Source organism: Serinus canaria, chromosome Z, assembly GCF_022539315.1.
Source record: "Serinus canaria isolate serCan28SL12 chromosome Z, serCan2020, whole genome shotgun sequence".
Classification (NCBI taxonomy): domain Eukaryota; kingdom Metazoa; phylum Chordata; class Aves; order Passeriformes; family Fringillidae; genus Serinus; species Serinus canaria.
Window position 1 is genome coordinate 61706999 of NC_066343.1, and position 27926 is coordinate 61734924.

General features: G+C 43.8%; 2 protein-coding genes across 2 annotated transcripts; one reads left to right on the top strand and one right to left on the bottom strand.

Annotated features, from left to right (window-relative positions):
• HMGCS1 (3-hydroxy-3-methylglutaryl-CoA synthase 1) lies at positions 1-10971 on the top strand. The gene is made up of 10 exons (XM_030236726.2): positions 1-138; positions 4502-4959; positions 5307-5432; positions 5940-6104; positions 6767-6935; positions 7063-7233; positions 7771-7877; positions 8201-8326; positions 8598-8761; positions 9162-10971. Exons 2-10 carry the CDS (start codon positions 4512-4514, stop codon positions 9252-9254), a joined length of 1569 nt encoding a protein of 522 aa, XP_030092586.1. The 5' UTR covers positions 1-138; positions 4502-4511; the 3' UTR covers positions 9255-10971.
• On the bottom strand, positions 9697-27859 carry NIM1K (NIM1 serine/threonine protein kinase). The gene is made up of 4 exons (XM_050986837.1): positions 27668-27859; positions 21157-22336; positions 15263-15531; positions 9697-13319 (listed from the first exon to the last, which is right to left on the bottom strand). The coding sequence occupies exons 2-4, from the start codon at positions 21446-21448 to the stop codon at positions 12570-12572; spliced, it is 1311 nt and encodes a 436-aa protein (XP_050842794.1). The 5' UTR covers positions 21449-22336; positions 27668-27859; the 3' UTR covers positions 9697-12569.
• Between the last annotated feature and the right edge of the window lie 67 nt (positions 27860-27926).

Sequence of the window (27926 nt, forward strand, 5' to 3'; positions counted from 1 at the left end):
GCCGCGCGCCGGGTGGCGGGCGGTGCAGCTGCTTAAAGAGGCCGCACGCCTGCCGGAGGCCGGTGCTGTCTTGAGTGCGTGCGGAGCGACAACGGGAGCTACATCGGGAACGACACCGGGAACCATCACCTCCGACGGGTGAGCGCGGCCACATCCCCGCGGGGACACTCGGGTCGGGGGCGAGGGGCCGCGGAGCCGCGTGGGGGAAGCCCGCGAGGGGCGGCGGGGCTGGGAGGGGGAGCCGCACGCAGGGTCGGCATAACTGGGAGCGGCTTCCTGTGGATGAGAGCGCCTTCGGAGAAACGCCCGGAGAGCGGCACAGGGCGGGTGGAGAATAAAAAAAAATTAAAGTGCAAAAAAAGACAAAAAAAGAAAAGATGAAAAAACACCCCAAAAAGGTGTGTCAGGGTGTCCTAACTTAGGTGTCACGACGTATCCCGCGCCAGCCGCTGTCCCGAGCACACGGCCCGTAGGGCGGCGCAGCGGGCGACTCTCACTGCCCGGGCAACCAGGTGCGTCCCGAAGGAACCGCATCCCGGAATGGGGGTCCCGACCTCCGCCTCCCGTCCTGCCCTCGGGGGAGGCCCCCGGCTGTGTGAGCTGCGGTGAGCGGCAGCTGCCGGGCTCCTCCGGGCTCTACCCCCGTCTCGGAGGCAACCGAGGAGCTTTCCGTGAGTCCCTTAGGCACCTCTCTATGTCGCGACAGCGTCGCCCTCCCAAGCCGGGAAAGGTGGACCGGGTGTGTCTCCCTGCCCGTGCCACCACCCGTGCTCAGGCAAAGGCAGCCGGGTGCTGCCCCAAGGGATGCCGCCGCCTTCTTTCCTGACGGCGTTTGCCGCAGGGTGTGGGCATCCCGGCGCCCACCCGTGTTGTGACGGAACTGACGGAACCTCGTGCTGGGATGTGCCGCCATCCGCTCGGGTGGGGCCGCAGGGCTCCGCCCGAGGTTCCGTCCCCGCGGCTCTGCGCGGCTTGCCTGTATCCCGGCGCTCGGCGGTGAGTGAGCATCCCGCGGGGATGCCGGTCCCGGCCCATCCCAGCGCCCGCAGCCGAGCGTCCCGCGGGTATGTGGCCGCCGTCCGGCGGGCGCGGCGACCTCTGGTGGCGGCCCGGGTGTCGTGCGCGCGAGTGTCACCTGCGGGCCCGTGCGGTCGGTGATGTCGCAGCCGGGGCTGCCACGGGCACAGCCCGTCCCAGTGGTCCTCTGGAGCCAAAGGCATCACTTGTAGCAAACAAGGCCGGGGCTTATTTTCTGCCTTTGAGTAAAGTGTTCCGTTAGAATTAAAAACTTAGGCAGGAAATAAAGGAGTCAAATTATTGACATAATATGCTCAAATTCCTAAGAAAAACAATAATGCCACCAGTTGTTACAAGCAAACATGGTTATGGTAGCACAAGCAGAAAGAAGTGGCTTGTCTTATTCTTCGCATTCATTCCCAGCAGAATCATAAGGAGACATGAAACAAAGCATGTTTCTCATTTCCATAAACCAAAGCATTTGGAGTTCTTGTTATTTTAAAACAAATGATACTTCTGAGAAAGCTTTCGTTTTCACTAAAAACTCAATGATAGTTTGACCAGGAAGACAAAAGACTGTCTGTTTTACACTGAGTAAACAATTTTTTTTTTCTGTAATGACTGACTGACTCAAGATGTCATATGTCCCATTTCCTTCAGCGGTCAGAGCATGCTTACAAAGCAGTGCTTCTCATGGCAGTACAGCCTGGCTGCCCTGCTGGGTGTGCCTGGTGAGCTTGGTATTTGGTGAGCCTCGGAACACAAAAGAAACACCCCCCCCCCTTTAGTTGTGTTCTGCACAAAGTTTGCTGATGAGAGAACTGCGGCAAGTAATATCACTTGAATGCCAGTTTTGGCACCTCAGAGTTCTGCAAGGAGCAAGCACAGAAAACACTGGTTTTCATTAGCTCTCATCAATAATATAACTCCTTTTGGCATATTGATTTTCTCAACAATTCACTGCCTGGATAAAAGCTGCTGTTCCCTACACCCATTATCTGTCAAGTCCATTATATGCTCCGGGCAGGTGTCAGGGAGACCTTGCTACACCCTTTCAGTACTTACAATGAGCTTATTAAAAATTAGAGGGAGAGGGGCTTCTTGCAAGAACGTGTACAAGGGGGGCTGGTTTCAAACTGACAGTATGTTTAGATGAGATATGGGGAAGAAGTTCTTTAGGGTGAAGGTAGTGAGACACTGGCACGGGCTGCCCAGAGGCCCCATCCCTGCAAGTGTTTAAAGCCAGGCTGGATACATTAAGCAACCTGGAAGGTGTTCGAACCCACGGTGGGGGGGGGAGGGGGTGTTGTTGGAATGAGATGATCTCTGAGGTCCCTTCCAACCCAAGTTATTCAATGATTTCTGCATGAATCTTAAACAAAGTTAGGCCTTTTGAGATTCTCTGCAGCCTCCAAATTTAAGCTTTCTGGCCCTTGGAGCAGCAGTGAGCTCTACTCTGGGTACATGGCTCACCCTAGGTGTGGCTGCCAGACATGGATGAGCTGGAATTTCCTCCTTGATAAAATGAGGTGTTTTGTACCAGAAAGGGAGCTGGACCCTAAAGCCCTTTTCCCAGCTGGTACCTTGGGATATCTGTGGGCAGTGTGCCTTCACTCGTATGGGAGCCAGAAAGCATCTTCCTGCAGTGCCTGTGCAGATTTGGGGCAGCACACAGCTCTTGGAGCCAGGTTTGGAGTCCAGCGCTGCTGCGTATCCCCAGGCCGTGTGCGTGTGACTTGTTCACGGTGCGGTGCTGGGACATCCCTTGCTGCCCGCAGCTCTTGGGCACTCTCTGGACCAGCACACCCCCTCCCCTGGCTGATGGCCACTCCGCAAACAGCATCAGCCTGCTGCTGTACTATAACAATTCCAAAATCCTGCCCGACCGCTTCCGGGAGGCTGGAATAATTATGGGTTTGCTCAGTTTGTGGGTTGTTTGGGGTTTTTTTTTTAACTGTCTAGTTTAAAGCAAGATAAGGTGATACGGCACCGCTCCACTTTGGAAATAGAAGCGAGGTGCCGAGTGCTTGTCCAAAATAACAAACACAGCCAAGGCCACCCAGCGACCCTCCCCGCACCGGGGGTTCGGGCGCTGGCCAGTTCGGTTTTATTCCCCAGGGAGGTGTCGCCCGTGCCGGCCGAGCCGAGCGCGCTGTCCTGCCGGTTCTGCGCACGCGCGCTGCCCGCGGCGCGCATGCGCGCTGCCCGCGGCAGGTGGCGGCCATGGGATTTCGCAGCGTGTAAGAGGCGGGCGGCGTGAGGGGCAGGGGCGGCACGGCTCGGCGAGGCGGCGTGAGGGGCAGGAGGGGCACGGCACGGAGCGGCGGCGTGAGGGACAGAAGGGGGCACGGCCGGAGCCGCGGGGCGCCTGGCTCCATCTGCGGCTGGGGCGCGCTGCGAACCCTGTGCGCACATTCCCGCAGCTCCTGCCCGGCTCCAGGGTGGGTTATGGATAACCTTGAGGTGGTGAGGGGCGGGGGAGGAGGTGGCAGCAGGGGACACAAGCAAGGCGGAATTGGTTCATTTGCTTAAAGCCGCTCCGTGCGCTGTAGGGCCATTCTTTGTCCCTTTATGCAGCTGGCCGTGGCTTCTGGAAGCTTGGAGCTGGGCACGGAAGGGACGAGTGCCCTGTCAGGATGTAAGCTGAGGAGGATGGTGCCGGGCTGTGTAATTGAGGGAGGGTTGAAGTAATGGGGTGTAGTGCGTGTGTCCTTGGGAGTAGCAAATTCCCAAGTGTGGTGACAGGAAAGTTGTGGGGTTAGAATAAGGAAACTCGGCCTATCAGGGAGAACGCTGTTCATCTCAGCCCATGAAATACTCCTCCAGGCATGGTATTAGGAGTTTCAGTGTTCTGGAATGCCAGAAGAGAGAATGCAACAAATAAAAAAACCAAAAAGAGCACCAACACCCCCACTGAAATCAAAAACAAAAAGAAAAAAAAAAAACCCACAGAAATAGTTCTGCCTTGTTGCAAGTGTAAACAAAAAAAGTGACCTATGTTGCTTTGTTTAAAAATAAAAGTGATTTTGAAGAGTCCTGGCCTGTCTTAAGATGGTTATTTTCTAGTAAGGGATTTCAACTAGCAACACTAATAAGAGTATCAAATGTTTCTAGCTTGGTTATATGCAAAATTGAGACTTTGCATATAAGCAGAAATAAGATTGAAGAATAATTTCTCAAACACTTAACATTCGGTGTGTGTTTTTGCTTCAAAAAGATAGCTTGGGTTTAACCTACATCTGTTCATCTCCAGGGCTGAAATCTGTATTTTCACTTAATAGTAAAAATCTTATAAAACTAATGATGTTTACAGTATGCTTGTACTGAAGCTTCACCAGAGGCAAAGCCTTGCGTTTTGCAAATGACATTACAGAGTACATGCAACACAACTTTTACCTTACAATTACAGGAAATAAAAGTAGGCTCCTCTAAATATATATGAGTAAATCTCATGGTTTTATGGTTTTCTTTTTTTTTCTTAAAGATCTGCCACAATGCCTGGGTCTCTTCCAGTGAATGCTGAATCCTGTTGGCCCAAAGATGTGGGAATTGTGGCACTGGAAATCTATTTTCCATCTCAGTATGTTGACCAAACAGAGCTGGAGAAGTATGATGGCGTGGATGCTGGGAAGTACACCATTGGGCTAGGCCAGGCAAGGATGGGGTTCTGCTCTGACCGCGAGGATATCAATTCCCTCTGCTTGACTGTGGTTCAGAAGCTCATGGAGAGAAACAACCTTTCCTATGATTGCATTGGGAGATTAGAAGTTGGAACGGAGACCATAATTGACAAATCAAAGTCTGTGAAGACGGTCCTGATGCAGCTTTTTGAAGAGTCTGGTAATACAGATGTAGAAGGAATTGACACCACCAATGCATGCTATGGAGGCACTGCTGCTCTTTTTAATGCTATTAATTGGATTGAGTCCAGTTCCTGGGATGGTGAGTCAAGGGTATTTTCTTGAAAAGTTACATCATCCTTACATCAGTCTGACCTGCAATGACAGTGGTCATGTTTAACCATATAAAATTCAGAGGGTAAACTGTTTTCTAAAGTGCTTAAATGCTCTGGGCATTTGCCACTTCAATTACAGCATGAACATAGCTGCTAATGTAAAGGTCTTCTGTAAGTTTAGGTGATTTAAATGTGGGAGAAAAGTAAAAACTGAAGAGCTCTTTAATCTTGGTGTCATCTCCTCAATAACTGGAGTCTAAAAATTGCTAATGGGTGTTTAGATGTGCCAGACTCGTGGCTCCTTCTCATAATTTTCCCTGTTTGTTTTTCCCAGGGCGCTATGCCCTCGTGGTGGCTGGAGACATCGCTGTGTATGCCTCAGGAAATGCCAGGCCCACTGGGGGAGCTGGTGCTGTTGCAATGCTGGTCGGCCCAAATGCACCGCTGATTTTTGAGAGAGGTGAGTCTGGTGGGAGAACATTCACTGTTCAGGTCAGATACTGCATCTGCCCTGGAGCCTCTTCCCTGGTCTTTGTGCCTTGCTGAGGCAGCAGATCAACTCCCACTAATGTCAGAAATTGTTCTTTATCTCTTCTTTGTCTGGGCTAACTCTTACAGGACAAAGCAGGGAACAATTGGTGGTATTCCTGTTTGTTTGTTTCCTTGAGGATTCTCCAGTAAAATTGATAGAGTAATACTAGATCTGAACAAAACAACATTCTACTTCCAGGACAATATGACAATGCTTTTGCATGTGTTTGTCATGCTCAGTCCTACTCTGCTTTACAGGCCATTGAGGACTGTGTGAAACCTTATCTCAAATGGCCAGAATTGCCATGAAAATCTGCTGAACAGGGGCCAAAACTGCCCCTGCCTCTTTTCCCACATGTGCCAACTGACACATCCCAATTGACTCAAAGCAGCTGAATAAACTAATTTTCAACTTTTGTCCATTTCTGCCCACCAGGGTTGCGTGGAACCCACATGCAGCACGCCTATGACTTCTATAAACCAGACATGGTCTCTGAATATCCGGTAGTGGATGGCAAGCTCTCCATACAGTGCTACCTCAGTGCTTTGGACCGCTGCTACACCGTCTATCGCAACAAAATCCACGCCCAGTGGCAAAAGGGTGCGTAGCCTCTCCCAGGGATACTGCAAGATTGGCAGATGCTCGAGCGTGTACCACACAGGCAGTTTTAGTATCTGATCTAAAAACTAGTCTGCAAGTCTCTTCATATTTGTATGTTCTGAAGTGATTGAAATACTGGCTGTCTCCTGTAAGAAATTATTTATTTCTGTTTTGGCATGGCTAATTTCCTGACAGTCTGTAAGCAAGAGTCTCTACAGGCATTTGTTGATGTAAGATATAATGCCTTTGTTAAAAGCATACTATTACCCACCTCCATCCAGATTTTTAAGAAATGTAGGTAAATATTTAAATGTTCTGTAATTTTCCTGATTTATTTTTTTTTAACCCAGAAAATTAAGTAGATTATTATGTCAAAATCCTGGGTAGAAATACAGAGATTCTGTTAAACATAGCTTTTTATTCTAGAGAAAGAGCAAACATTGTTAGCTTGTGCAAATGGTGGTAAAAAAAGAATTTTTAAACAGAAGCAGTGCGGTGTGTTCAGTGTGCTTGACAGCAGTGGTTAGTGTTACTTGTATGTTTGTGTCTCTTCTATGCCAACATGCTACCATGACTGGTGTCCTGCCAGCTCCCTGGTTTATTTCCATAATTGAAGTGAGTACTAAACAGAGATTGTAATGTAACACTTCTGCCACTTCCAGAGGGGACAGACAGACGTTTCACCTTGAATGACTTTGGATTCATGATCTTCCACTCTCCGTACTGTAAGCTGGTGCAGAAATCTGTGGCTAGACTCTTGCTGAATGACTTTCTCAGTGACCAGAACCCAGAAACAGCAAATGGTGTTTTCAGCGGTCTGGAAGCTTTCAGGTGAGAAAGGCTGCTAGCTACCTCATTCACATAATCTGTTACACATTCATTGTGTGTTTTTACTTTCTGCTATTTTAATAACTGGTTTTGAACTTATTTTTTGGTTTTTTTCCCCTCTTTTGAATAGGGATATAAAACTTGAAGATACATACTTTGACAGAGATGTGGAAAAAGCTTTTATGAAAGCTAGTGCAGAGCTCTTCAATCAGAAAACCAAAGCTTCATTACTTGTATCCAATCAGAATGGAAATATGTATACCCCTTCAGTCTACGGTTGCCTTGCCTCTCTTCTAGCCCAGTAAGCATAACATTGGGAAAAGCCGTTTATGACTAAACGGTCATAAAGGTTTTTTTCAGAAAATCTTTTGTAAAAGCATCATTTACCAAACCTTTTCCTATGAGATTGCCTTAAGCAGGAAAACTAAAGTTAAAACACAATTCTTCACACACATTCAGTTAAGTGACATGCAGATTGAAGTTAACATTAAACCACTCCTCCTGAGTTTTCTTTTTTCTTTATTCTGATACTGTCTTCCAAGATGTGTTTTGTTTTTGGCTTTGGTTTGCTTAAGAATGAAATATGTCTGCCTTCATCACATTCTGGGCATTTATCAGGCATGTCTTACTCTATGCAGCTTTCAAACTCAGCACATAACAGCAGTATTTGAATTTGTGTTTTTAAAAGTCAGCATTTATATACATAGTATGCTAAGTGTGTATTATAGACATTGTAATTTGCTGGTTGCTTTTCCAAAGCTAGATGCATTTTCTAGTTATTTAAAACTGGAACTTTGGCTTAGTTCTGACTTTAAAAAGCTGTTGTATGATTTTTCAGGTACTCCCCAGAGCAGCTTGCGGGACAGAGAATCAGCGTGTTCTCATATGGCTCTGGTTTTGCTGCTACCCTGTATTCCATCAGGGTCACACAGGATGCCACTCCTGGTGAGTGACTGGAGGTGATGTCATCTGCCTCACTTGCTCAGCTCCTCTTGATGCCTTGTTGCACAATGCATTAGCATAAGGAAACCCTCAGGGCAGTGCCTTAATGACAGCGGTGCCACACTGAGAATGTCCAGCTCCAGGGAGTGTTTAAGTCTTTCCTTGAACAAATAAATAATAGTCTTCAAACTCTGTTAAATGTTTGAGTTGGTAATTGGGAATATTTCAAATTGCTAATACTTCAGATTCTATAATGCAAATGTTCACATACTAGTGTGCAGTTCTCAGTACTGACTCTATCCTATGTGGATGGTTCTGTATTGCAGGTTCTGCACTGGACAAAATAACTGCCAGCCTTTCTGATCTCAAAACAAGACTTGACTCAAGAAAATGTATTGCACCTGATGTCTTTGCTGAAAACATGAAGCTCAGACAGGAAACACATCATTTGGGTAAGAACCTAATAAATGTCTATCATTCCTAGTCCTTGAGCAAAATGCTTATCACTTAATCTGCCAGACTTTAAATGATTAGGGTGTAGAATGAAGGAAGTGTCCATCCCTTTCTGCTTCTAAGTAGCTTGTGTTCATTTGACCCAGCATGTCTGAAGTAAAAATGATGGCTTGTTTTTTTCTGTCTCAGTGCATCCAATCTGCCAAGGCCTATGCTGGGTGAAACTCTAACCAGGAAACAACTAACAATGTGTTACTCTCTTTCTTACAGCCAATTATATTCCCCAGTGTTCAGTTGAGGATCTCTTTGAAGGAACATGGTACCTTGTGCGTGTGGATGAAAAACACAGGAGAACTTATGCCCGGCGCCCACTCATGAGTGATGGACCTCTGGAAGCAAGAGTTGGAGTTGTCCACTCAGGCATTGTTCATGAGGTGAACACTCGTCACTCTAATTTTAAAGTTTGATGTAAATGGTGGAACCATTTACATGTTTGTCTTAGCATGTGCATGTATGTTAAGAGGAAGTGGTTTTATGAGTTACATTGACTACTTTGTTAACACATGTGACATACAAGCCAGAAGTAAAAAGCTGAAACTGCGATTTTAAAAAGTACATTTCATCATAAAAAGAACGAAACTGCACAAGAATGAAAGAGAAACAAACTGGCTCTTCTCACACGATCTGTTTGCATGAAGCATGATCAATTTAATTGACTCAAGGCCAAGCCATCCATTGTAGCATGAATGTTATTTGAGAGTTGGACTAGCCATGAAGTATGAATGTCTGTGAACTAGAAAACTGTATTTAATGTTTTTTTTCCCTTCTTCTTAGCACATCCCAAGCCCTGCTAAGAAAGTGCCAAGAATCCCTGCAACAACAGAATCTGAAGGCGTTACTGTCGCCATTTCCAATGGGGAGCATTAAGATACCTCTGTGAGGTGGGGAAAGAAACGAGGTGTGAGGGCAGGGTGAGAGAGAGAGAAAAAGGATTGCAGTAGCACTGAAGTTTCAGTGTACACTAGTACTTAATTGGAGCATGAAAAAACTGTTTAGGCTCCTTGAAAAAATCATCATACTATAGTGTGCTGATTTTATAGTATTTTCAGAACACTAAAATCAGGAGTATATTGGAGATAGAAGGATGTGCCAGGTGCTGTGGGGATTCCTTAACATGTCTGAACTTTTTTAATTGCTGAGAAGTAGCTATAGTCTATTACAAAGTCTTCATACACAGAAAGGAAAAAAAAAGGAATCTTCTGCCTGCTCTTCCATGTAAATTGACTTGAAACCTACACTGTTAACTTCTACTAGTATTCAACTGTGTGCAAAATAGTCCAAGCTTTTAAATGTTAGGGTTCTCAGTGCCTTGACAATAAGCAGTCAACCTTCTGAATACTGCAATTCTCTTTCACTTTATCACCTTCCCTTTCATCTCCTAGTCTGCCTCCCATCACCCCATTGCTTTGGGACAGGCATTAGAACCAAGAACATCCATTGCTGGAATAGAGCCTCTCTTCCCTGTCAAAGTGACTGGATCAAGAACGGCTAGGCTGACACAAGTGGTTTTCTTAGAAGAAACTCTGTGATTCACTGTGTTAGTTACTATGTGTAATTTCTTCTAACATCTTATGTGATTTATACCTTCATTTTAAGTCACAGGAGACTGGGAGGAAAGATGAAGAAGAAGGGAGGTAGTGAATTTTTTATTCTAAAGAAAGGGGATCATTGATTTGACACCATAATAGATGGTTTAGTAGACTATTCAAGAGAGCAACATTTTCAAATAAAATTTAGAGCTATTGTGGAGCTGTTTTAATTGGCTAACTAAGGAAGAGAGTGATGTTTATCACTTTGTCTGGAACTCTAGCCTATTAGTTGTCTTTTATATAATACATTTGCAAAAGACTCTTTCTAGCTTTGAATCTGGCTTTGTACTTTGAAGTCCTTCTCACTATTGGTAATACTGTAGGAGTGGAGTCTTTTATTTCTTTCCCCCCTCCCCCAGCGTACAAGCTAAAGCTATCCATTTTGCAAGCAGTAGATAGATTTACAGTGGTTATGGGGAGTCCATTCTGGTAGATTTTTAAAGCCCAGATTGGAAATGAACTATGATATGAGCCTTTAAAGCTTGTAATATATATATATATATACATACATATATATGTATATATATATTTAAGTTGAGCTATGTACAGAATGAAGTTTCATTGAATTTATTTCTTTGCTAATTCTACAAAGCTACATTATCTAATATAAAGTAGCAAAAAATTATTTCTGTTAATTACATTTTTTTGTGTGTGTATAACGAAGTGTTTGTATCCTGTCACTCACTAGGATTTGATAACTTGCTGTATTTGTACAGTCAAGCCTTGGTAAAATAGTTGTTTATTATAAATTGATGAATACTAATCTGTTTGTTCTGCTGAAAATGATGGAGCAATGCATGATGATAGTGTTTGCAAGTATTTGGGTTTAGGTTGCCCTCATGAAACTTAACCTTGGCACCTGTAAAACAAACTGTCATGGAACAAAGTCCATTGCTGGCAGTGGACAAGCCAAGAGGTGAGCTACTGGCACAGGCCTCTCAGGTCTGTGAGGCTGATCCTTTATTAAAATAAAGTTTGAGTTATTTGAAACCTGCTGGGAGTAGTGCTGACTTGTTGTTTTTTTTAGAATGGATTTCTTTAACAGGAAAGAGGAAGCTGGCTCTGGTAAAAACCTAAAGTTGTGGGGTCACAAGCTGTGTGGACATTCTGCATCTTTCTTCTTAGTAATTCCATTACAGAAGTGGAATAAATAATTGCTTCAGCTGGTGTAAAACAATTTTATCAGGGCCATGTCTCAAGATAATTTAAAATGCTTTTATATGGAAACTGTTTGTAGTAGAGGAATACCCACTTTATGAAATGGAATTAATTACTGTTTTATAAAAATTGGTATTGTTTTATTTACCCTCAGAAATTCTGTGAAGGAGGCTTGGTTCTTGCTTTGTACATACCTGAGTCTCACTGAGTCCAGTTTCCCATGCAAGGCCTTTCAGGGTCATTCCACTGCTCATTTATATGAATTATTCCCTCTAAAGGGAAATTATTGTCTCATCGGTGTCATAATAGATCAGGTGTCCTGCCTTTAAATGTGAGAGCACCAGCTGTACCTGTGTACACCTTGTGTTGGGTGTCTTTCCTTAGCTAAACTCAGGTTCTGCCTCTCGGCTTAGGCATGTCAGCTGTCCCTGTTCAGAGGACATCTGCCACGCTTGTCCTTTGCACTGGAGTTGATGCTTTTGAAGATCTAAGCATAGAATAAAGCTGAAAATCAGAGCATCTGCACTTTGGTGATGCTCAGAACAACTGGAGTTGTCAGACTGTCCAGCTTTTGCAGTGATCAAGTGTCACAATCAGCTTTGTGCAAGCTTTGGCTGCCAAAGCAGGATGGCAGGAGTGAGGACAAGCCTGTAATGCTCAGCGAATATAAGCAGATTTTGCTGCTGCTTGCATTCAGCTACTGGTAACTAGGGCTAAGGCAAGAACTTAAAACTACATGGGTTTTGGAGTATGCTTAAATCTATCTTTATTGGAACGCAACTGGAGTCCAAGCAGTTCCAGGGTGGCAGAATCATGCAAGCAGTGAAAGGTGTCAGAAGGGTAATTGATGGTAGCCCAATTAGCCAGGCACCCACACATACAGGGTTAAAGTACCGAATCCTGATTTGTGACAAGTTGGGAACTGCAGCCAACAACTACTTTGATGTTTCTTGAAAGAAAATAAAATGCTTTTTAAAAATTAACTTGTTAAATTTGATGAGGAAGTTCAAAAGAAGAATTTGCAATTGTTTAGATTATAGCCTGGTCTCTGCTTAAATTTAGTTCTCTGCAAAAACTGTCCCAGTTTGCATTGGTGAAGTTGTGTTGAGCTTAGGTACAGCTTTTCAGAAGTTAGCTGTTACAATCTCCCAAACGGGTTAAGTGCCGTAGCATGGTGTTTATTAAAAGATCCCCTCCAAACATGATCTTTGCAGTTACTGGGTTCTTGCACTGGCTATACCAAGTGTATGGAGAAAGGGTCAAACAAATGCACAAATGCTGGTTTTGAGTTGCTTCACTGTTAATTGAGAAATGCAAAGAAAATTAAGCATTTTTGGTTTATTCAAAAATTACAAAAAAAGTAACACTACAGCTTAAGGATAAGTGAATAATCCCCTTTGTCAAATTTGCTGAGCATAAAGCCTGCAGTGCAATTTTATAAAATAGAACACAGCTTGGATGTGTGCTTAATGCCACTGTAAGAAGTGATTCCATTCCTTGAGTTGTCTTCTTTTGGATCTGGCTGGGACATGATAGGAACAGATTCAAGTGCTCTTTTCTTCTGTACTCTGTGCAACACGATTCTGTAGACCCCCGTTATGGAGCTGCGTGCATCTCTTCCCCGGTTGTTCTGAATGTGCTGTTCTGTGATTCCCAGATCCTCCAGAATATTTTTCACTTCAATTTCTTCTTCTTTTAGTGTACTGATGTCTGATAAATACTTTGGATCCAGTTTAAATGTCTGTAAAGGTTTGGGGAACTGTATTCCTTGCATCCATTCACTGTTCATAATCAGTTTGACAGAGTATCTCTTGGTTGGTACTGGCTGAAGGACTCCTTTTATCAATTTCTGGCAATTTTCTGAGAGGCAGGGAGGCAAAGTGTATGTCCCTTCAAGAATGCACTTTTTCAGTTTGCCTACTGTATCTGCCCGGAATGGCATGCTGCCTGTCATCATGAAGTATAAGAGGATTCCCAGTGCCCAGATGTCTACATAGATGCCAATATAGTTTTCATCTCGGAAGAGTTCAGGAGCAGCATAAGGAGGAGAGCCACAGAAAGTTTTTAAAGTTTCATCTCTTTTACTTATTGTGCTGAATCCAAAGTCTCCCACCTTAACACAGGTGTTACTGGCGTAGAAGACATTTTCTGCTTTCAAGTCCCGGTGAATTATATTATTGTCATGCTGTGGAAGAAGAGGAAAAGTTGGTATTGTTTTGTTCCCAGGAAAGTTCTCAATGGCTACCTCTAATTCATTAATTAGCCCGAAGGAGAAAGGGAGTTATCTTGGGCAAATTCTGAAACTAGTATTGCAATTGGAAAAATCATTAAACAAATCTAACTTAATTCTCCAAGGATACAAAAACAATTGAGTCGGGGGAGGAGAAGGATGCTGGGATTTTTAAACACAGCACTCTCAACTTGTTAACTAATAGCAACTATTTTCATGAAGCAAATGTATGAGGGCAGCATGACTAATCTACAAGATTAGACAGCTTCATGTGCAAAATCTATTTTTTTAGGGTTCATGGCACTTGCTTTTGCAATTACTACATGCAACTTACAGATTTAAACATTTAGTTCACCGATTGAACATTATCACAGATAATGTAAGAAATTTGCTACCATTACATTCTATGATCTAATGTCCTATGAGGAACTGGTGGTAGCAGGAGAAAAGGACCACGGAGTTGGGCTTCATAGCACTTTATGCTGCTGGACAGCCAAGTTTAGTGGTGTTTGTTCTAGTTTTAGAAATCTAAATTTCTACTTTTTTTCCATTGGAAATGCCAGTAGTAGCTAAGGACTCAAGCTGAATTTGCTCTGCTTAGACATGACATACCTGCCTTGATTAAGTAAGAGTTTGGCTTCATCTTTGGAATAACTAGAAGGAATGGATGAGCGCTCTATGCCTTATCCTTTGGTGTAACATCCTACAGTATCTGGAGGCAATAAAGAAATCCTTTGTCATCCTATTTCAACTTTCATCAGTAACAGCCAGGTATCCTCTGTTCTTGTGGATGGACTGGCAGCAAGGAGAAAGGATTTATGTAGCCTGGATGTGATGGCTTAGCAAAAGGGAAATGTGCAGGAGTCTCTGTGTACAAATGAAGAGGTTGGCCAGCTCGACAGTCTATGTTTAATTCTAGGAAATAAACGTGGTGTAATTTTGAAATGCAAATTCAATTCCTATAGCTGCAGGGTGCCTGTCCTATGGATTAAACGTTGAAGCTAATCCACCACTTAAAGCACATGCAATCATTTCGTCAAAACACATAAGAAATGCATGCTGTTTACGTAAGCCGCGAGTAGTGTGCTATGCAGTCTCCAGACGTCTGACCTGGGATCACCCTTGTTTCTGACTTCGCCAGAAGCTGTTATGTGGCAAGGAGGACAGGAGCCACCGGAGGGCACCCTGAGCCAATTTTAACGAAAGCTGCTTCTCAGACTTGTAGAACAGTTCTCCGTGGTTTTATTTTTTTTGAAATAGCTGTAATTACTCTGCAAGGTTTAGAGATGTACCGAAGTAGTTAATTGCTCCTTTTCTGCCTTGACAAGATGCTTTAGGCTCTACACAAATAGCATCATCCTAAGTGTATATACTGAAGACCAGGCAAGAAGTGTTGGGTGTTAAACCTCACAGACTTGCAAGAAAGTGAGGGCCAGGAATTGACTATCTTTAAGTGACAGATTCACACATTCATTAATGAGCAAGCCGGATGTTTGCAACACCTAACCAGCCTATCTGGAAGTGGAAGAGTGACTGATCCTATGTTTTTAAACAGGGAGGGAAGAAACGAAGTTTTGTTCACTGGTGCCCACAGCACATTAAAGCAAACAGAACACATTATAACACCAGAACACTGGTGCTAGAAGGGTGATTCCACCCACCAGGTGTTTCCAGTCTCCTCCCAAAAGCTGTCAACACAGAGGCAGTAACTTGAGGTGGATGTGAAAACCATCAGATACCTTTAACAGCTCTTCTATAGCTATTAGCTGTTTTGCTTTTTAATAATGTGGGCCTGAAATTTTGGGTAACAGTAAATCTACGATTGAAATTCAAAAGAAATATCCTCAGAATGAGCTCAGAGTAGTGAGAGGCAGCATGCCTGTGTAAGAGCAACTTACCATGTGCTTCACAGCAGACACAATCTGGGAGAAGATTATTTTACACTCTGTTTCTAGCAGTTTTCCTTCTGTACTGATTTTAGTGAAGAGCTCCCCACCTCCTGCATACTCCATCACCAGGTGCAGTTTTGAGAGTGTCTCCACAACTTCATACAGCCTGATGATATTTGGGTGGTGCAGCTTTTCCATGCTGGAAATCTCACGAGACAGCAAACGTTGAGTCTTCCGGTCTAGCTTTGTCTTGTCCAAAATCTTAATTGCAACTTTCTCTGAGAAGAAAAACATTTTTTCCATGTTGTTAATGCAACAGGTACAAAATGGTAATACCATTTACATACAATGATGCTTGGCTGTAGAAGTGCAATAAAATTTCACCCCATCAGTATAAACTAAGCTGCAGGGACTTATTAAGCCCCTGCAATCTTTCACACAACCCTTGCACCTTTCTGTCTGCAACATCCTACTCAGTGCTCTGGCAACTGAAGGCTGGTAGAGTATGCAAGGGCTGATCAAATCATCTGCTGCTACGTGTTTGAAGGTACAGCATCTGCTTTTGGTGTTCACTGCTGGTAGAGAGTCTTTTGTGCTTTTGTTGTTTGCTCAGAGCTCCTCACGTGAGCCAGGTACTTGGAGACTAATGGAGGTGTGAAATTTGTGTGCTTTGTTTCTGACCAGGCAGACAAATTTGTGGGGAATTCAGAGGCTTTGACTATTTTATTCTGAGCAGTGAAGTCAAGTAAGTTGCAGGGATGCTGTAAGACAGCAAATCGAGCTGGCACATACTGTTCTGGTAATGCAAAGCTGCTGTTAAGTCCCACATGTTTCTGGAAGCCTACACAGAGGAGCCAAAGGCCACAAAACACTTATATATATCTACAGCTGCACCACATCATCAGGGTAGCTCAGAGCAATATGAATTGGTAAATCACAGTTGCCCTTATGTTCCTCTTTTAGTCTGTAGGTTACAGCTTTTGTCTTTACTCTTCTGAACACAGCCGGTATTTGAAGGATTAGTCTGGTTAAAACAGGTTTACGGTGGCTTTGTATAACTTGTCAAGACAGCAAAATTAAAATGGATCACAGCAATAAAAACAACTGTTTATTCCGGGAAGAAGAGATTCTTGGTTGTTCAGTTTTGTTTTTTTTTTCCCTCAAGACTATCTCAGTCAAACAATCACAGATTTCTTAATAATTAATCACTTTTAATAAATCTTTCAGAAAAAAACTTCACCTTGGTTTCTAGTAAATGGGAATAAATTAGGAAAAAAAGGTGTTGTTCACTTGTTGCTGTAAGAAAAGCGGGAGAAGGCTATTACATTTTTACACATATTCAGGTATCAAACCATTCAAGTTTTTACTGAATGTTATCAAGTTTTAACTCAAATTTAGTATTTCAACATATATAAAGGAATGTTAAGGATACTTATGCATGTGTCTGTACAGATCAAGAAAACCCCATATTTGTTATATTTACATTTTTTAGTGTGATACATATATCAATTGATCTCCCTACTGAAGCGCAGATGATGCTTGAAGCACATGTGATTCTTGTGGTGGAAAGTGCTGAATTATCCCTTGACGTGCCTGTGTTTAGGAGTCTGTGCCGAGTACAAGGCAGTTATCCTGGTCACACAGATTCTCTCTGTGTGAGGGGAGAGCCCCTCAGGGAAGCAGCTACCTCCTGTGTGGTGTGGAGCTGGGTGAACCAGGAGGAAATGCAGCTACTGACAGTGACTGCTGACCCAGTGAAAGACCCTCCTCATGTTCATAGCACACTGATCTCCTAAACCAAGAGGAAAGAGCATCAGCTTGCAGTAGGTTATATTTGCACAACTAAACGCTTACAACTCTTACAATCTTAACCATGCAAGTTGGGAACATTTGGGCTTTAAAATAAAATCTTCTAAGTTAATTTTTTCCCCTGTCATTTTGCCCCACTTTTCCTCCTGGTAAGTTTTCCTGCTAAGTTGTAAAAGGAAAGAGGAGATTTTGAACTGAAGAGCCTGATCCTACTCAAAAACACCACCATAAATCAGGACAAAGCTCCTTTAAGTCTACATCACTGCAGTTGCAAATGCATTCCATGCAAAGAAATCTGACACCTTCCTTTTCTTTTCTAAACTCTTTCTTTCTGCTTCCAAACAATGCTTGGTTTACAAATCCTCTATTACTCTTGCTTAGCAGCTGCGCTGAACACGACATTTTTAGCAGGAAGTTTATTTACCAAAATAATTACAAAAAGAGTTGAAAGATATTTTGATTGACTATATGCAGTCTATGAGGTTTGAAAAGTGCTAGGTGAAATCTTAGTAATAGAAACTAGGAAAAAGTTGGGAAATAGCAATTTCAGGAAGAAATGGTGTATGATGTGATGTCAGAAAGAAAAAATATATAAACAAAACCACATTAAAATTGCTTAAAAGACACCACAACAAATTGGTTTGGACATTTCTGCTTTTGCAATTTGTGTCACATTAGACAGACTTCTTACTAGCTAGAAAGTGTGTATGCCCATAATTGCTTCTATTCAGCTGTGCTCTCACACTTCCTTTGTCAGATGGAAGGCATGTAAAATAAAAGTTGTACAGGGCTTAGGAATTTAACAGTCCTTAGCAAGAAAACGCCATGAATTTCTGGAGAAAATCTCTGCCAAAGTTCAGGTTATATAGTGGGCAAAACCCCTGCATAGCACAACACATAGAAACATAAATCTGAAAAGACTCTTAGATCATGAAGTCCAACCTGTCAGGCCCACCACTAAAGACTGTCCCCAAATGGCACCTATACACATCACAGGGACAGTGACTTCATCAGTCACTGAGGAGCCCATTCCAAGGCCTGATCGCCCCTGTGGTATAGAAATTTTTCCTAATGTTCAACCTAAACATCAACCTTTCCTGGTACAATTTGAGGCCATTTCCTCTCACTCTTTCCCTTACTACCTGGGAGAAGAGGCCAACCCCCACCTGGCCACAGCCCCTGTTCAGGCAGTGGTGGAGAGTGACAAGCTCTCCCCTGAGTCTCCTTTTCTCCAGGACAAACAGCCCCAGCTCCCTCAGCTGCTCCTCACAGGGCTGGTGCTCCAGACCCTGCCCCAGCTCCATTGCCCTTCTCTGGACTCTCTCCAGCTCCTCAGTGCCTTTCTTGCAGGGAGGGCCCAGAGCTGGACACAGCACTCCAGGTGTGCCCTCAGCAGTGCCCAGTGCAGGGGGACAATCCCTGCCCTGGCCCTGCTGGCCACACCATGGCTGATCCAGGCCAGGATGCCATTGGCCTTCTTGGCCACCTGGGCACTCCCTGGCTCATGTTCAGCTGCTGTCACCAGCACCCCCAGCTCCTTTCCAGCCACTCTGCCCCAGCCTGTGGCACTGCCTGGGGCTGTTGTGACCCAAGGGCAGGACCTGGCACTTGGCCTTTTTGAGCCTCACTCCATTGGCCTCAGCCCATGGATGCAGCCTGCCCAGATCCCTCTGCAGGGACATCCTGGCCTCCAGCAGATCATCAGTCCCACCTAATGTGCTCTCACCTGCAAACTGAGTGACATTAATCAGGGCTGGCCCCAATACTGAGCCCTCTGGAACTCTGATGGTGACTAGCTCCACATGGATATAACTCCATTCAGCACCAATCCGTTTCCAGCTAGCCAGCCAGCTTTTTATCCAGTGAAGAGTGCATGTGTCCAAGCCATGGGACATGGCATCCACATCATAGCACTGAAGATTCTTCTGTGTTTTCTAAACAATGAAGACAGCCCTTTTGAGGGAAAAAAAGTTCATCATCTAGTATGATCCTGAAGTCTTTTCCTCTCTCTCCCTCTCTGGAAATCATGTGTCCTGCTGCAACAGATTACAAGGGCAACAGAAAACCATATATATGTAATTTATACCAAGGCTCATCTTAGTAAAAACCAAAATTGTTTCCTCTTTTGATACAGGAGAGAGACCATATTAAACCTGGCAGTTACGGAAGAGCTGAACAGCCCTCTGACACATACATCACCCTCTTCCACAGAGACCAGACCAGCATTAACGATGAAGACTTTTATTTATATAATCAGATTTTTAAAAAAAGACTTGCACTCATTAACACACTCTGCAGGAGCATCATTTCATTGCCAACACAACAATGTGTACCTACCACAAAAAACAATAATCTTTGGTAGTGGTGAGTGTGTGTATATGAATACCCATGTGCACGTTCCTGTTCTTCTGTTCAGGACCATGTATTTTATTGGCACAGATAAACTCACAGGCAGAATGAGTCAGAAAATATTTATCTTTCATTCTTCCTTCCTCATGACAGTTATAAACTTAGCATCAATAAATCAACTCCCTTTCCAGTGAACATTTTAACCAAAAAAAATACAAACAAACAAAAGAAAAATAATTTGAGACATACCTGTTGAAAAATAACCTTTTCCAGAAAAAGAAAAAGTACAGTTTTGGTTATGGTATTTAGTTTGTCTGAGCTTACTGTATTCGCTGAAGTTCAAAATTTTTGAATCAGCTCTATTCAGATACTAAAGCAACCTCTTTCCTAAGTAAGTTCAACAAAGGGTTAACCCAGATCGAATTTCTAACTGCCTTTCATTAGCATTCCTTGTGTTCCCAGTACAGGAGCAGCATTTCCTCCAACAGTAAGCACAAAACAGCTACCTTGGGAAGAAAAATAAATATCACAGAAGAGGAAACAACTTGTGAACCAAGTAGAACCGAGATGCTTTTCTGAAACAAGAAGAACCAAAACCTCAAAACTGAGTTAAAGCAACCCTTGGGTGTTGGCAGGCTTAAATATGAAAAATTAGGTACCATCGGTTCTCCACTTAAGATTCCCAGTGCAACAACCACTGCACCCAAGGATAATTGTGAGCTTTCACCCCCCTTAAATCTGGGCTGAAAGAGGTAATTAAAGAAAATAACAATAGACAACCCTGGTTTGGGCCATATCTCATTCTCTCACCTGTAAGATGATGAAGGGAAGGAGAGTCAATCAAACTGAATTGTAAAGACTCTTAGAACAAAAGCAAGATAGCAGTGTACAAAGATACAGAGAAAACTAGTCACCCTGATGGAAAACAACAATTTCTATTATTGCCAGACAAAGGCAGAAGACGAAACAGGACAGCTGTTGACAAGTTCTTAGTTATACCTATGACTGAAGTGTCCACTACAGCTACCTAGCCCTTCCAGTCCTTCCTAGAAGCAGTAGACAGGGTGCTTTGTATAATTAAAACAATAAAACTGACAGTTCAACACAAGCACCAGTTTGGTGATACCAGAGCTTGTTCCTCCTACAGCTATAGCTACTTCCTCCCACACCTATAGCTCCCATCCTAGCTTTCTACAGTAAAGAACCATCAGCAAATGAGTCAGTTAAGTGGGCATAGCATTTCTCACACAAATTACAAATAAATTTTTTTGTTCACAGTAGTAAAATTTGGGATGAAAAAAGGAAGCCTTGCTGTCTCTGGCTGCAGGCATGAGCATACCTAACCTGCTGTCCTAGGCATTCATCACCTTTATCCGTGTGGGCCAGGAGCTGGGGCAGGGAAGAGGGTGGATGGACAGGGCAGGTAATAGGAGGGGAGGCCCAATACCACACTTCAAAGTGTGGAGTGTCTGAGCCACAAGATGTGTTAACTCCGTGAAGTGCAGCGATGAATTCCACCTGTAATAGCTGCCATGTAGAGAAAATGTTTCTAGTTTCTTTAAAGCAGAATCCAACCCTGAGGATTTATGTGTCACCCTGTCTACAGATTAACTCAAAAATGTTAAAAAATACACACATGCAGACACAGACACACAAATTCTATACGTGTATTCAAGGTTCATACAGCCTCTTTCTTCCCATAGGAAGCCATTTTTATAGGTCACTCAGCATGCAATAGTGCCTACCTTTGGTTAGAGAATGAATTCCAAGCTTCACTTGTGAGAAATTCCCACTTCCTATTTCTCCTCTGACTCGATAGAAGGCAATTCTCTTTCCCAGCGTTAATTCCTTCACCACTTTTTCATTATGAGACATATCCTGCATTAGTTTCTCAAATGGGGTCAGCCTGTGCTGTTTGCCCTCTTCATCTCCTTCATGGCACTCTGGGTGCCCATCATCTTCCCTGCTGTCCTCGTGATGCCACCTGGAACAGCGGTATTTTCCAAGACTTCCTTCATTCACATATCCTGTTGTCATAGTCTATAGGGTAATCACTTCCCCTTTTAACACGGTGTCCTGAGAAGTTTAAATGAAGTAATTCTGTATGAATATGCAATCCTGCACATTATGGACACTGTGACAAATGGAGCAAAAGAAAAAAAAAAAAAGCAGCTTACAGAAAGTCCAAAGACCAGTTTGAAAATTCATTCGAAAACAAATCTGGCACATCTACATATTGCACGTCCTGTCCAAAATCAGAGATAAAACATCCATTCCTCACTAACAGATTAGTGTGTCCGGATCTTCAGCTAGGTAAAAGGTAAAAGAGGCTTTGCAGTTAAAACTGCAAAGTTTGTGCAAGAAAGTGGCAAGGTGCTTGCTGTCTATGCAGTACATTTGACACATGCAAAATATTTGACACGAATATTCAGATTTTAGCTTGATCCTTTGAGAGCTAACTTGATAGATAAAGGTCAAACAGAAAGCTGATTAACTGCTCCAAATAAATCCAGATACTTCCAGCTAATTTTGAATAGCTGACCTTAAGAGCGTAGTTCTCCTTGATTCTGGTAAAAGTCCAAAAGCTGACTGTAGGGATTGCCTTTGATTCATTCTTCAGCCTGTGAGCTTGTCACTGTACCTTGGAAATGTCACTGCGTGTGGTAGCCTTGCTGTAAAAAGTATGCTGCCACTCTGTTTCTTTCCCATGGTGCGTTCAACAAAGCGACTGATTCTGGAAGATGACAGGAAAAGCATAATCTCTGCACCAGGCAAAAGAAATGCTGCGCCTCGGTATCCCTGCAGTCACATGGCAGGACAATACAGGATTAAGTAACTGCAATGTCACGTTAACCCTCCTTTATTTAGATGAGCTTTCTTTAACGCCTTGAGCCTTCTCAAAATTTTGCCAGACGAGTGGTGTTCCTGAGCAGACAGATGAAGAAAGTAATTAAAACCTTTACATAACAGCTTCACTGAATGACAGCATGACCCACACCATTTCACCAGTTTAATTCTGGCAGCACATACACAGAAGTACTTACCCTAAATACACAAGCAACTGCTTACCTTTAAAGCAGCACACCAATTTTTTCTTCTTTACCTTTCTCTTTTAACCTTGAAAGTCAGGAGTTGATCAGCAAATGCTGATCATGCAGCTGCATGCCTGAGGGTGCTGAGCTGGGCACGAGAGCTGAGACAGCTCAGGCAGTGGCAGCGCTCACCTCCCCTGCTCCCAGCCTGCAGCACACCCGACTGATGGACACGGGAGACACCCGGCTTCCAGGACAGATGCACCAGATTGAGGGGGAGTGAATCAGACCAGTAACTCACTGCCTGAAGCTTAGGCAGACAGTCACCTAAGGTGCCACACTAGCACAGGGCATGTGACATTTGCCAGGTGGAGCTGCCCTCTAAACCCCACAATCTCCTTCGTGAGCAAGAGGAAGAGAGGTCAGAGGCATGACCTAAGTGCAAAGAAAAAGCATCTGGTGATGGTTTCATTAAATGGGAACTGGAGTGGCACAGAAGCACTCATCTGCTCCTACAGAGAGGCCAAGGTGACTGACCCATGCTCTAGGACACTGCTCCCTGCCTTGAGACACATTGAAGAAATTTTGAAAGTCACTTTACCTCTCTGTGCTGCAGCCACGTTGCAGGCAGACAAACCTGTCCCAGGGTGAGGCAGAAAGCCTGGCTTTCCCTTAGAGTCTGTGACTCTGTCACTTCTCTGAACCAGGGATGCTTCTTTACTGTGTGTGCTTCAAACTTAAAGGCTCATGCAGTTTGTAAGTGGAACAAAGGGAGAGGGAGAATTTACTACTACCATAAAGCCTTTATTAACTCTTTTTGGCTTACTCATGTTTGAAGAAAAGAATCCCATTCATTGTTGAAAGAAAATAAAAATAATAAATACATAATTGTATTATTCTCGGGAGCTAAATAGACTGAAACCCCTGACAAACACTGTATGTGTACATACAGCTAATGGCCAAATCCTGATACTGTTATTAGGGAAGATACCAAGTGACAAATGAACAAATCCTTCAGTATTCTCCCACCAAACCCCTCTTTCTTAGCACCAAATGTTCCTCCTTATTTTGTTATTTAATACCTTGGAAGAAAAAATTTATGTGGAAAGACACCCCATCCCCACACAAACTGAAAAACCCAAACCCCATACCTTACACTCCGTTTTTCCTTCACTTGGGAAAAGGACAATTTCTTTCAGGAGTGTCAGAATTCTGGCCCACAGGTTTTCTACTTTAACCTGTTTCACATCACAATTGTAGAAGTATTCTAGGAAATAAAAAACTATATGAAACTTGACTGTATTTCACAGTTTTAATGGTGGGTGACACTCTAGCAGAGCAGAGGTTTTGAAAGCCATTTGTCTGCTGTACAGAGCCACAGTGACTCAGAGGAAGAACTCTGGCCCCATTCTGCCCTTTGATCTTGAGAACAGCAGCACAGGTTGTCCATACAAAAGGTCTGGAAACCTCCATGAGCAGTGTCAGGCATGCCATGTACAAACTGTATTATTTAATCAAGTCTCTTTAGTTGGGTGTGACATCCTCACTACCAAAGAATAGCTATAACTTATGGCTATAACCTCCAGAGTAGCAGGTATGGACAATTCTGGTCCCACAAAAGAAGAAACACAGAACCACAGCCATCTTCTGCAAAAATTATCAGTGCCCTTTGCAGTTAACTGGCTGTACAGAAAAGGCTGACTGTGCAACAAGAAGGGTTTCCTTCAAACAGACTTGTGTAGACAAGCCCCTCCTGAATACATTCCATCAAGGCACAGAAGGCAGCTGGCGCAGTCCATGTGGATCACAGAGACAAACCATATGGGAATACCACAACCTTGTGGGGACAGAGGAGTCAAGAGAAAGGCAAAACTGCACTGAGGCGTCAGCACGTGGCTCTTCCTGAATTTGCTCCTGCAGAATTTCTCCTGGGGCTCAACATTCTGTTTTTCAGAGCACAGCCTATCATTAATCTCCCTTTCAGGCTTGACATGTAACTGTGAACCCTGCAACCTCCTGGCACTTGGCCAGCTGGCTAGGTTTTCCCTGTGTTTTGAGATGAGCTATTTCAGGATTCCTGGTGTTAGCAGTATATACACCATCTATTTATGGCCTACATTCCTTCCTGTAATCAAAGCCAGCAAAATCTATCCTGGTATCATACAAAAGGGCACTGACTGTGAAAGAAAATAATTCTAAGAGAGAAGGGAGAAACAAGGAAATCAGGAGTGATCCAAGCATAATGAAAGACCAATGATTTTTTTTTTTTCCTCCAGTCTGGCTGACTGGTGACCAGAAGAACTTCATAAAAATTTATCTGGCCAAATAACCACTTTAAAAAACAAAATAAGCAAGCAAAAGAAAACCAAAACCAAAAGCAAACCATCAAAAGACAGTGAACAACTGTATCAATCCTGTAAGACCTAACACTGATGTTGTTTAATCTTGTTTTTTAAATTGGCATTCTCCTCCTATTCTACGAAGTGCTAAGTACCCTCAGGCTTCAGCTGCAGACTCGGTTTAAACCCTGCATCACAACTCTAAGGAAGTTCAGAGTGAGGGGGAAAAGAATTAAACCAAGAAAGAGATCACTAGGTATAAAGAATTTGTTTCCTAAATCCCATTTTGACAGATAGAGAAAACGTGACCTGGTTTTAAGAAGCTTAGACTGGAGCACATGAAAGCACAAAAGCAGCTGGACCACTGCTCTCTGATAGCACTGTGTTTGGCAAATTGGTCTCTCTCATTAAATCTGTCATTCAGAGGCAAAAATCCACCCAGCTTTGAATGCTTAAACTGTTGCAGCTCCTATTAGAGTGAATGTGAAGGAAGTTACACTGGAAGGTCTCCTACCACTCAAACTGTCACAATACCAGGTATTCTTAATGAGGATGTCACTGAATATTGCAACTCATTCACTAGAGTTCTCTTTTCAGCCCCTCTGCTGTGTGGTCTGAGGAGATGGGGATTTTTAAGGTATTTCCCTAGGGTAAGGGATTAGTCAATTTTTTTAAAATTCCCTTGAAGAACAGCATGTCTCCTGCTTAGTAGATTATATGCACCATGAACCAGCTCTGGATCAGAACTGAATTTAAAACAGCAGGGATTTTTTTTGTAAACTCATCTGCTAGAAAAATATCAACCCCATTTGTTTAGTCACAGCTTTGAATGTTCAATTGTTGCAAGAAAACACCAACAACCTAGTATACTCCTGCGTACAGAACACCTATCTTTTACAAAAGAGGCCAGCAGAACAGTCCTGCAAGACCTGTAGCACAGACCACAGGTGACACAAAAGCTCTGCTCTGCAGACAGACACCACAGGGAAAGTAATAGCTCAACTTCTGTGCTTATGCTCAAGTAATATCCAGTGCATGGCTGCTGTGGCCAATGTTCAAGGTTTGTCCTGAGCACATTTTTTTGATTTACATGAGAAGCACTCTCAGTCTTATTTCTGTGAATGCCAGAAAACAGAATGACTATATAAAATACACTCCAGAGCTTCACATGAATTGTTTAAAATCCCCCCAAACCCAACTATTCAAAATACAAAATACACCATGGCTACAGGCTGAACACAGACCTCTGTACCCAGATCACGTAGGAGAAAATACTAACAGAACACTGACCACGGAGAACCTCCAGAAACTCCTTGCTCTCTCTGCCCAGGCCCACATGCCACCCATTTCCATCCCAGAATTACTACTGTTAGCTGGCACAGCATTTGGTTTGCCAAATGTTTGATGAAAACCAGACACGAAGAACATCATTCTTATCAGCCTCCTGCTGTGCCTGGGAATGCTCTGATAACAGCCACAGCGATGAGCCTGGCTGGCAGGTGGGCAGGGTATCACTGCCAGTTCTGTGCTGCTGCACTGGACAGACTGGAGCTGCAGTGTGAACTCAAGCTGAAGGGACTGTGACCTGTAGATGGTGGGAACAGGAACCTCTCAGACTGGCTGTGGTTGTGACTGTGCCTCAGCAGGTACACCTCTGAAGGGATTATGGCCCATGCAGGCCACACTGGGGCAGGTGCACCTCAAAGGACTGTGCCTGAGTAAATGTATGCTGCAGCAGGTATAGCCCTGAGGAGACTGTGGCTCTCCTGAAGCAGCTCCACTTGAAGTAGCTACAGCCCTAAGGCACCACACACTATGGGTACATCCAAGCTGGAGCAAGGGCATGGGGAGCACTTCATTGCTCTGTCAAACCATGACACATTGGACTCAATCATCTTAAAGGTCTTTACCAATATAAATTATTCTATTGTTCTTAGCCTAAGAGAGGACATTGCTTTCCCACACAGGGAACATTAACATATGCAGCAACCCTGGCTGAAATGGAATATAAACACTTTCAAGGCTTCTGTGCAAAACCTCACTTACTGGCCACAGCACCAAGAAGGGAAGCAGGAATAGATAACAAACAGTTGTACTGTACACACTCTTTCCTCACAATGAAATGCCTGTTCTATACACTGTTATCAGAAAAAAGCAAAAAGAACCCCAAGGAATTCTGGTATAAAAAGGAAAAAAACAGCCAAAAAATCCCCCCTCTATACTGGAAAACACTAACTGGCAATTTAATTCTTCAGTTGTAACTTAGAGCAAAAGACAGGGAACTCTGCAACCTATTTAGAAGTTTAATAAGCCTGAGCCCTTCATACTGAAGCAGAATACAGGTGGATGCTTACTCAAGTGTCCCCTAACCTCAGCGGAAAGACTGAAACCTTTGTCTTTTGGACTGACCCCACAGTCATTCTGGATGGACCCCTAAAGACAAACCCAATTCCTTGGAACCTGATCGAACATGACCTCTCAAGGCTTTCACCTGACCAGCCCCTTGCCATATCTGCTGACTGAGCACTATTTAGCACAGTTCACTGTAGCACAAAACCACAGATCTAAGCAACCTCCAACTTCTTTCTTGCCAAGACCAGATATGAGAAATAGAGAAAAAAACATACTGGTGTGCCCTGTTTTGTGGTCCACCTCTAAAAGAACTCTCCATGATCTTCAACAAGCTGACCCTCCTGTGCCCAGGACTGCTACAGCCTGACGCGCAGAGACCGACCCAGCGCGATGCCCAGGCTGGGCCAGCACGGGCACACACCCGCCCGCTCGGGCTGCCAACGCCTGCGGGGCAGCAGCAGCTCAGGCTGTCCTGCAGGGCCACTGACAGGCACTCCATGTCACACGGGTGTCAGGGTGCAGCACAGACTCACCTTCCCACCTCCCTGGGGGTCACCTGCCAACAGGCTGGAATAAGGTCTTGGCCAGAAGAAGGAAGACTGCACAGAGCCCTCAGCTGTCAGAGCTTACATAACCCCACCAACACAGGCTGGGTGCAGCCCAGCTGGTGGAGTCTCACATCAAATCCACTGTCTGCAGTGTACAGGGTATATGGAAAAGAAAATCAACACACTAAGCAAGTACATTAAGACTTGTGAAATAGAAACTAAAACGGGGGCGGGGGGTGCAGGG

Excerpts from the sequence above, each read along its gene's own strand:
- HMGCS1 (XM_030236726.2), top strand. The coding sequence starts at position 4,512 with ATGCCTGGGTCTCTTCCAGTGAATGCTGAATCCTGTTGGCCCAAAGAT. Across the intron at positions 7,234-7,770 it reads CTTGCCTCTCTTCTAGCCCA|GTACTCCCCAGAGCAGCTTG; the intron begins GTAAGCATAACA and ends ATGATTTTTCAG. Across the intron at positions 8,327-8,597 it reads ACAGGAAACACATCATTTGG|CCAATTATATTCCCCAGTGT; the intron begins GTAAGAACCTAA and ends TCTTTCTTACAG.
- NIM1K (XM_050986837.1), bottom strand. The coding sequence starts at position 21,448 with ATGACAACAGGATATGTGAATGAAGGAAGTCTTGGAAAATACCGCTGT. Across the intron at positions 15,532-21,156 it reads AATTCATTCTCTAACCAAAG|AGAAAGTTGCAATTAAGATT; the intron begins GTAGGCACTATT and ends TTTTCTTCTCAG. Across the intron at positions 13,320-15,262 it reads TGTCTGCTGTGAAGCACATG|CATGACAATAATATAATTCA; the intron begins GTAAGTTGCTCT and ends CTTCTTCCACAG.